At 39.3% G+C, this 10878-nt stretch overlaps 1 protein-coding gene across 9 annotated transcripts in view; it reads left to right on the forward strand.

Moving 5' to 3' along the window:
• LOC107586138 (protocadherin gamma-C5-like) overlaps positions 1 to 10878 on the forward strand; it is a 65711-nt gene that overhangs the window by 30475 nt on the left and 24358 nt on the right. Inside the window, exon 1 of one of the 9 annotated variants that reach the window (XM_016273379.1) lies at positions 2001 to 4653. The exons of 5 other annotated variants lie outside the window; for them this stretch is intronic. In XM_016273379.1, the coding sequence (XP_016128865.1) occupies positions 2188 to 4653 (2466 nt within the window). In that variant the 5' untranslated portion in view covers positions 2001 to 2187. Of the gene's footprint in view, positions 1 to 2000; positions 4654 to 10878 lie in introns of those variants that run through there. 3 more of the 9 variants (XM_016273383.1, XM_016273380.1, XM_016273384.1) reach the window with 3 other exon arrangements.

Here is a 10878-nt window from a genome sequence, read left to right on the forward strand (position 1 = left end):
CACAGTCACAGTGGATATACTGATAGAGGAAGGCCTTCATGAGCCCATCTCGGATTATACTATGAAAACTACAGAAAACAACCACAAGAAAAACGGGAAAATAACTTTATATTTGATAATTTCTTTGGGAACAGTGTCACTTTTATCTGTTTTGACATTGTTCACGTTGATTGTGAAATGCGTTAGAAGCAGCATCGGAAGTTCAAGCTGCTGTACCTGGAGGACAAATTCTGAATATAAGAAACCCAACAGAAACCTGCAGATCCAGCTCAACACAGACGGGCCAATTAAGTATGTGGAGGTTCTGGGAGGAGACATGATGTCTCAGAGTCAGTCCTTTGGCTCCTATCTCTCTCCAATGTCAGAATTCAGTGATCTCACCCTCGTTAAACCCAGCAGCACCACAAACTTTACAGACACGCTAAACGTGCTTGATGCGTCATTACCAGACAGCGCGTGGACGTTCGAAAGCCAACAGGTGAGACAACAAGTATAACATCAAATCAGATGTTGTCAGCATTTGACAGCATCGTGTGTTATTGAACATGTAAGTCAATTCAACCCTTCTAGTATTTATACCTGTGAATGAAGTTGTAAATATCATCGTGCATATAATACAATGTTATTGTTTTGCTATGGCATTACGATGTGTTTTTAAGAGAGAGCAGACACAAACTTGTATTTTCAGCACCACAGCTCCGGACAGCGAACACTAGGCTATGTCTATGTTGCGACCAACCTGGTCTCATAAAAATACGTACCGCAGACGTGTGCAGTGTAAATTGTCTAAGCATTAATGGTAGGGAAAGCACCTTATACTGGAGAGCAGCCATGTATGATGTGTTTCTAGGAGGTTAGAGTACATTGAAGAATGAGCATATGACTTTTTACATACGCCATGTGACCTGTAAATGCGAAGCCGTTTCCATTGCAGTTTTGCGAATTATTCTTTTTCGCATTGCCTGAAAAACCACCTCATGCGAGCGTAGAAACTTTTTTGCGATATATGGGCGTTTTTGCGAAATTGACGCGTTTCCATTAGACGTATTTTCAATTCGCAATTTCAATTTGCGCAATTTGAAGGATAATGGAAACGCGCCTAGTTAACAAATGCAAAACTGATATAAAAACGCATTTGTTGATGCGACCGTGTCATTTGAACTTCCTTATATGCAGATTTGAACTGTTTTGTCGAACCATAGTTACACGGGATTCGAAGCAGAGCTCCTCACCTCTCAAGTGCGTCTCCGTACTCCGTGAGCTACCAAACAAACCTATCGTCGTTGAAAACCCATTGATATGAACCAGTTATCACATTTCCCAGCATATTAAAATTGTTTTGAAGTCATAACATAATATTCTTCAAGTAATTGTGCAAAAATTACGCTTTATTAATCGAAACTCTGTAAATGTGTGTGAAAAGGAATAAAAGGTGTCGGAGTTTTACTGCCTCGAGTGTTCATTTATTTTGGAAACTGCAGTGATATGTACTTATTGGTATGTATTTCACGTCTAGTGAAAAAGTGCCCCAAGGTACGTTTTTGCCATGAGGCCAGGTAGGTTGTGACTCACATCCGTGCACATTAATGCATTTGATCTATCTATCTATCTATATATCTATCTATCTATCTATCTATCTATCTATCTATCTATCTATCTATCTATCAGTATCAGTTATTACAAATAATTTAAATCGTGTGAAAGTTTGAGAATGCCGTTTTATAGATGATCCGTTACTTTTTAAGAATATTCACGGATGTATTATTTTCATTGGCGCCATCACAACAACATGTCAAAATAGTATATAATATAGTTTTTGTAGTAGTAGAAGTGCACAAAAATGCAGTTATTTTCAATAATCTGTATTTGGAATGCTTGCAAGAAAACTACGTTATTCCACACAAAAGACGTTATATTGCCAAACAAAAATGGCTCTGTATGTCTTTAAGAGACAGCATGGCATGAGAGAACTCTGCACCAATCACGAAATAGAACGTATAGTGATCTACTACGTCCCCCAGTCAGAGCAGCAGAACAATGAAGAGAGCTGAAGAGAGAGGGAGGTAGCTTCACATGCCGGTATGAAATCGATTACAACAAAACGGACACCTACAGTGGATTGTATTACCTCGAAATGAAAATATATTATTTGATAAATTGTTCATAAAAGAGAAATATGTTGACGGAATGGGAAAATATATTGTGAAAATGAGACGCAAGGAGAATGGAGAGTCTATATGGGCTGCGCGTTGGCTATTCGTCTCTCTTTTGTGGAATACAGTCGGAGCTCTGACTCGCTATACTATACCAGAAGAACTAAAAGAGGGTTCAGCCATTGGAAATATCGCTAAGGATCTTGGTTTTGATGTCTCAGATATCGCAAATCGCAATTTGCGGATAGCATCTGAGAACAGCAGGCAGTATTTCAGCGTTGATTCAGAAAAGGGTGAGTTGGTCGTGAACAGTAGAATTGACAGAGAAAGTCTGTGCCCTCAAAGCGCTAGCTGCATTTTGCCATTACAGGTTATCATAGAAAATCCGTTACAATTGTTTCGAGTCGAGATAGAAATACAAGATATAAATGATAACGCACCGATCTTTCAAACAACAGACGGTGTTTTGAAAATTGCTGAATCCATCACTCCGGAAGACCGATTTCCGCTTGAGAGTGCAGAGGATTTGGATGTTGGGAGGAATAGTTTGAAATCTTATTCGTTAAGCAATAATGAATGTTTCCGATTAAATGTAAAAACACTTGGGGATGGTAGAAAAGTACCAGAACTTGTAGTTGATAAACCACTGGACAGAGAGAAAAAATCTGTCCACAAGCTAATTTTAACTGCTGTAGATGGCGGCGAGCCTGCCAAATCTGGGACTACAATAATACGCATCAACGTTCTTGACAGTAATGACAATGCTCCAAAATTTGACTTGCCAACATACAAAGCATCCCTACGAGAAGGTGCTCCCGTTGGTTCATCTGTATTAACAATAAAAGCCACGGATTTAGATGAAGGTGACAATGGAGAGATACACTATTCTTTAGGTGTGCATACACCTGAACCTGTAAGAAAATGTTTTGCTTTGAAACCAGACACAGGGGAAATTACAGTCATAGGAAATATTGACTACGAATCTACTAAATCATACAGATTTGACGTCAGTGCAAAGGACAAAGGAAACCCAGAACTAATGGGTCATTCGTCTGTCCATATAAACATAATTGATGAAAATGACAATTCTCCAGAGATTATTTTAACATCATCACCCAGACCTGTGCCAGAAAATGCCTCTGTCGGAACAGTTGTAGCTTTAATTAATGTCAAGGATTTAGATTTTGATGCTAATGGCAAAGTAAATGTAAATATATCCCCTGGGTTTCCATTTACATTGAAACCGTCCTTTGACAATCATTATTCACTGGTAACAGACTCATCTTTAGATCGTGAGGTCAATGCAGAATATAACATAGAAATAATAGCGACCGACTCTGGTGTACCACCCTTAAAGACAATAAAGTCTATAAATGTTAAAGTACTTGACGTGAATGACAACCCTCCAAAATTCTCACAGCTCTCATATAATGTTTATATAAATGAAAATAACGTAGCAGGTGTTTCATTATTTTCTGTATCTGCATCGGACATTGACCGAGATAAAAACGCTTTACTCACGTACTCAGTTTTGGATTTAAGTTCAAACCAAGTGCCAGCATCATCTTATTTTTATATCAACTCTGAAAACGGAACTATTTACAGCATGAGCTCATTTGATTATGAGAAAATGCAACTAATCAGTGTTATAGTGCAGGCTAAAGATCATGGCTCTCCTCCAATGAGCAGCAACGCCACAGTTCATGTGTTTATTTCGGACCGGAACGATAACGCACCTGCTGTCATTTACCCGTCCACATCCATGGGGTCTGTTACTCATCAGAGGATGCCCCGTTCTGCTAAAGCAGGACATCGCGTTTCTAAGGTAACAGCAGTGGACGCGGACTCGGGTCATAACGCCTGGCTGTTCTACAGGCTCGCGGAGGCCACGGACGCGTCTCTGTTCAGTGTCAATTTACATATGGGTGAGGTCAGGACTAAACGCGCTGTTTCAGAGCACGATGACTCCTCTCAGAGACTGGTGATAGAAATAAAGGATAATGGAGAACCGATCCAGTCCACCACAGTCACAGTGGATATACTGATAGAGGAAGGCCTTCATGAGCCCATCTCGGATTATACTATGAAAACTATAGAAAACAACCACAAGAAAAACGGGAAAATAACTTTATATTTGATAATTTCTTTGGGAACAGTGTCACTTTTATCTGTTTTGACATTGTTCACGTTGATTGTGAAATGCGTTAGAAGCAGCATCGGAAGTTCAAGCTGCTGTACCTGGAGGACAAATTCTGAATATAAGAAACCCAACAGAAACCTGCAGATCCAGCTCAACACAGACGGGCCAATTAAGTATGTGGAGGTTCTGGGAGGAGACATGATGTCTCAGAGTCAGTCCTTTGGCTCATATCTCTCTCCAATGTCAGAATTCAGTGATCTCACCCTCGTTAAACCCAGCAGCACCACAAACTTTACAGACACGCTAAACGTGCTTGATGCGTCATTACCAGACAGCGCGTGGACGTTCGAAAGCCAACAGGTGAGACAACAAGTATAACATCAAATCAGATGTTGTCAGCATTTGACAGCATCGTGTGTTATTGAACATGTAAGTCAATTCAACCCTTCTAGTATTTATACCTGTGAATGAAGTTGTAAATATCATCGTGCATATAATACAATGTTATTGTTTTGCTATGGCATTACGATGTGTTTTTAAGAGAGAGCAGACACAAACTTGTATTTTCAGCACCACAGCTCCGGACAGCGAACACTAGGCTATGTCTATGTTGCGACCAACCTGGTCTCATAAAAATACGTACCGCAGACGTGTGCAGTGTAAATTGTCTAAGCATTAATGGTAGGGAAAGCACCTTATACTGGAGAGCAGCCATGTATGATGTGTTTCTAGGAGGTTAGAGTACATTGAAGAATGAGCATATGACTTTTTACATACGCCATGTGACCTGTAAATGCGAAGCCGTTTCCATTGCAGTTTTGCGAATTATTCTTTTTCGCATTGCCTGAAAAACCACCTCATGCGAGCGTAGAAACTTTTTTGCGATATATGGGCGTTTTTGCGAAATTGACGCGTTTCCATTAGACGTATTTTCAATTCGCAATTTCAATTTGCGCAATTTGAAGGATAATGAATACGCGCCTAGTTAACAAATGCAAAACTGATATAAAAACGCATTTGTTGATGCGACCGTGTCATTTGAACTTCCTTATATGCAGATTTGAACTGTTTTGTCGAACCATAGTTACACGGGATTCGAAGCAGAGCTCCTCACCTCTCAAGTGCGTCTCCGTACTCCGTGAGCTACCAAACAAACCTATCGTCGTTGAAAACCCATTGATATGAACCAGTTATCACATTTCCCAGCATATTAAAATTGTTTTGAAGTCATAACATAATATTCTTCAAGTAATTGTGCAAAAATTACGCTTTATTAATCGAAACTCTGTAAATGTGTGTGAAAAGGAATAAAAGGTGTCGGAGTTTTACTGCCTCGAGTGTTCATTTATTTTGGAAACTGCAGTGATATGTACTTATTGGTATGTATTTCACGTCTAGTGAAAAAGTGCCCCAAGGTACGTTTTTGCCATGAGGCCAGGTAGGTTGTGACTCACATCCGTGCACATTAATGCATTTGATCTATCTATCTATCTATATATCTATCTATCTATCTATCTATCTATCTATCTATCTATCTATCTATCTATCTATCAGTATCAGTTATTACAAATAATTTAAATCGTGTGAAAGTTTGAGAATGCCGTTTTATAGATGATCCGTTACTTTTTAAGAATATTCACGGATGTATTATTTTCATTGGCGCCATCACAACAACATGTCAAAATAGTATATAATATAGTTTTTGTAGTAGTAGAAGTGCACAAAAATGCAGTTATTTTCAATAATCTGTATTTGGAATGCTTGCAAGAAAACTACGTTATTCCACACAAAAGACGTTATATTGCCAAACAAAAATGGCTCTGTATGTCTTTAAGAGACAGCATGGCATGAGAGAACTCTGCACCAATCACGAAATAGAACGTATAGTGATCTACTACGTCCCCCAGTCAGAGCAGCAGAACAATGAAGAGAGCTGAAGAGAGAGGGAGGTAGCTTCACATGCCGGTATGAAATCGATTACAACAAAACGGACACCTACAGTGGATTGTATTACCTCGAAATGAAAATATATTATTTGATAAATTGTTCATAAAAGAGAAATATGTTGACGGAATGGGAAAATATATTGTGAAAATGAGACGCAAGGAGAATGGAGAGTCTATATGGGCTGCGCGTTGGCTATTCGTCTCTCTTTTGTGGAATACAGTCGGAGCTCTGACTCGCTATACTATACCAGAAGAACTAAAAGAGGGTTCAGCCATTGGAAATATCGCTAAGGATCTTGGTTTTGATGTCTCAGATATCGCAAATCGCAATTTGCGGATAGCATCTGAGAACAGCAGGCAGTATTTCAGCGTTGATTCAGAAAAGGGTGAGTTGGTCGTGAACAGTAGAATTGACAGAGAAAGTCTGTGCCCTCAAAGCGCTAGCTGCATTTTGCCATTACAGGTTATCATAGAAAATCCGTTACAATTGTTTCGAGTCGAGATAGAAATACAAGATATAAATGATAACGCACCGATCTTTCAAACAACAGACGGTGTTTTGAAAATTGCTGAATCCATCACTCCGGAAGACCGATTTCCGCTTGAGAGTGCAGAGGATTTGGATGTTGGGAGGAATAGTTTGAAATCTTATTCGTTAAGCAATAATGAATGTTTCCGATTAAATGTAAAAACACTTGGGGATGGTAGAAAAGTACCAGAACTTGTAGTTGATAAACCACTGGACAGAGAGAAAAAATCTGTCCACAAGCTAATTTTAACTGCTGTAGATGGCGGCGAGCCTGCCAAATCTGGGACTACAATAATACGCATCAACGTTCTTGACAGTAATGACAATGCTCCAAAATTTGACTTGCCAACATACAAAGCATCCCTACGAGAAGGTGCTCCCGTTGGTTCATCTGTATTAACAATAAAAGCCACGGATTTAGATGAAGGTGACAATGGAGAGATACACTATTCTTTAGGTGTGCATACACCTGAACCTGTAAGAAAATGTTTTGCTTTGAAACCAGACACAGGGGAAATTACAGTCATAGGAAATATTGACTACGAATCTACTAAATCATACAGATTTGACGTCAGTGCAAAGGACAAAGGAAACCCAGAACTAATGGGTCATTCGTCTGTCCATATAAACATAATTGATGAAAATGACAATTCTCCAGAGATTATTTTAACATCATCACCCAGACCTGTGCCAGAAAATGCCTCTGTCGGAACAGTTGTAGCTTTAATTAATGTCAAGGATTTAGATTTTGATGCTAATGGCAAAGTAAATGTAAATATATCCCCTGGGTTTCCATTTACATTGAAACCGTCCTTTGACAATCATTATTCACTGGTAACAGACTCATCTTTAGATCGTGAGGTCAATGCAGAATATAACATAGAAATAATAGCGACCGACTCTGGTGTACCACCCTTAAAGACAATAAAGTCTATAAATGTTAAAGTACTTGACGTGAATGACAACCCTCCAAAATTCTCACAGCTCTCATATAATGTTTATATAAATGAAAATAACGTAGCAGGTGTTTCATTATTTTCTGTATCTGCATCGGACATTGACCGAGATAAAAACGCTTTACTCACGTACTCAGTTTTGGATTTAAGTTCAAACCAAGTGCCAGCATCATCTTATTTTTATATCAACTCTGAAAACGGAACTATTTACAGCATGAGCTCATTTGATTATGAGAAAATGCAACTAATCAGTGTTATAGTGCAGGCTAAAGATCATGGCTCTCCTCCAATGAGCAGCAACGCCACAGTTCATGTGTTTATTTCGGACCGGAACGATAACGCACCTGCTGTCATTTACCCGTCCACATCCATGGGGTCTGTTACTCATCAGAGGATGCCCCGTTCTGCAAAAGTAGGACATCTCATTACTAAGGTAACAGCAGTGGACGCGGACTCGGGTCATAACGCCTGGCTGTTCTACAGGCTCGCGGAGGCCACGGACGCGTCTCTGTTCAGTGTCAATTTACATATGGGTGAGGTCAGGACTAAACGCGCTGTTTCAGAGCACGATGACTCCTCTCAGAGACTGGTGATAGAAATAAAGGATAATGGAGAACCGATCCAGTCCACCACAGTCACAGTGGATATACTGATAGAGGAAGGCCTTCATGAGCCCATCTCAGACCATAGAGAAAAAACTACCGAGCCCAACAAGAAAAGTGGCAAAATTACTTTATATCTGATCATCTCTTTGGCTTCAGTGTCTTTGTTGTGTCTTTTGACATTTTTCATCTTACTGGTGAAATGTGCGCGAGGCAGTAGAGGCGGTTCAAGCTGCTGTATCTGGAGGACAAATTCTGAATACAAGAACCCCAACAGAAACCTGCAGATCCAGCTCAACACAGACGGGCCCATTAAGTATGTGGAGGTTCTGGGAGGAGACATGATGTCTCAGAGTCAGTCCTTTGGCTCCTATCTCTCTCCAATGTCAGAATTCAGTGATCTCACCCTCGTTAAACCCAGCAGCACCACAAACTTTACAGACACGCTAAACGTGCTTGATGCGTCATTACCAGACAGCGCGTGGACGTTCGAGAGCCAACAGGTGAGACTAATACAACTTTTGCTTATTCAGAGTAGTCTTCGTATCTAAGTAAAAGTATGTCTCTAAATCGCATGTGTGTTTTCCGAATTCACATGCACATATATATATATATACAGTGGGTACGGAAAGTATTCAGACCCCCTTAAATTTTTCACTCTTTGTTATATTGCAGCCATTTGCTAAAATCATTTAAGTTAATTTTCATATTCTACTTGGGAAAAAAGAGAAGAAATCGTTTATGCAGCTGTGTGTTGAGCGCGTGTGTCTTTGTGTGGGCTAAAGGTTGCTGAGAGCAGTTTATTGAGAAAATTTCAGCACCATATCTGGGGACAGCGACGCGATGGCAACGCTGATAGTCTGCTCAAATAGAATGGAAATTGCTTACTAACGGGTTGTTGAGATTATTTTTGGTCATCAGTGACCGCAGCTAGTTAATTTGGAGATAATAATAGATTTTTATTTTATTTTATTTTTTATTTTATTTATTATTTTTTATTTTATTCATACGATTTCAAGTTTTTAAAGCGCCATTTTGTGTATGCATGCACTCTAAAACATGTTGGGTCAAATATGTTTTTTTTATGTATTTTATAAAAAAATGTTATACATAATTTAACCCAACAGCTGGGTTAGTCTATATTTGATCCAAAGTTGGGTTGAAACAATTTTTTTAGAGTGTGTATTCTTAAAGAGTAACAGATGCATTTCTTATGTTAAAAAGTTATTTTTCCCGATGTAGAGCATTTGTATAAATTCAGTATACCTTTACTTTCCCCCCTTCTTTTTCTAGTTGTGACAATACACAACAAACAGCGTACAGCATTTTCAGAAAAAAAGTGCATGTTCGCCTTTAAGAGAGACTCTGTCCTCTATTGGACAGCAGCGCACTGAGCTCAGCGCCAATGAGGTGCGAGACTATACAAAGGGATCTACTCCCTCCCTTAGCAGGAAAGGGCTACAATGAGTGATAGGAGCTGTAGAGAAGGAGAATAAACTTTACAGACACGCTAAACGTGCTTGATCCGTCACTACCAGACAGCGCGTGGACATTCGAGAGCCAACAGGTGAGAAAATAAATGGTTGAGCTTTATTTGATAGGGAATAAATCTATCAAAAGGAAGAGATGAGAGAGCACTCTTTCCACAGCTGTACTGCCCCATCTCTGTGTCTGCTGTTGCCATGGGGGGTTTGTGAATTTTCAGTTTTCAAGTGACAGCAGCAGTTTACAAACTTCAGTCAGTCACACAGAAGGGAGAATGGTGCTGGTCAGTCATCAGATAATAGGGTCTAACAAGCAATCAAGGAAGTAGGTATGAAACCATAATGTTGTTGTGAATAGGCTAGAAGGTAAAGAACAGAAATATAGCAAAATATATGAGAAATGCAAAAATGTTTATTTACCATAATTATCCAAAATCATGCGTGACCGTAGGTTGATATGTCTGTAAAGGACATCTTTATCTTTGTGGACCCTGAAGTTATGAAATGTATCCAAGATACTAATAAATTTAAATGAATGTGTATTATTGGAAAATAACTAATAGAAATAGTTCTCTGAATTTAAATAATAAACTTTACAGACACGCTAAACGTGCTTGATCCGTCACTACCAGACAGCGCGTGGACATTCGAGAGCCAACAGGTGAGAAAATAAATGGTTGAGCTTTATTTGATAGGGAATAAATCTATCAAAAGGAAGAGATGAGAGAGCACTCTTTCCACAGCTGTACTGCCCCATCTCTGTGTCTGCTGTTGCCATGGGGGGTTTGTGAATTTTCAGTTTTCAAGTGACAGCAGCAGTTTACAAACTTCAGTCAGTCACACAGAAGGGAGAATGGTGCTGGTCAGTCATCAGATAATAGGGTCTAACAAGCAATCAAGGAAGTAGGTATGAAACCATAATGTTGTTGTGAATAGGCTAGAAGGTAAAGAACAGAAATATAGCAAAATATATGAGAAATGCAAAAATGTTTATTTACCATAATTATCCAAAATCATGCGTGACCGTAGGTTGATATGTCTGTAAAGGACATCATATAACACACACAC

This window comes from Sinocyclocheilus grahami, unplaced genomic scaffold (genome assembly GCF_001515645.1).
Source record: "Sinocyclocheilus grahami isolate Dianchi unplaced genomic scaffold, SAMN03320097.WGS_v1.1 scaffold78.1, whole genome shotgun sequence".
Taxonomy (NCBI): Eukaryota; Metazoa; Chordata; class Actinopteri; order Cypriniformes; family Cyprinidae; genus Sinocyclocheilus; species Sinocyclocheilus grahami.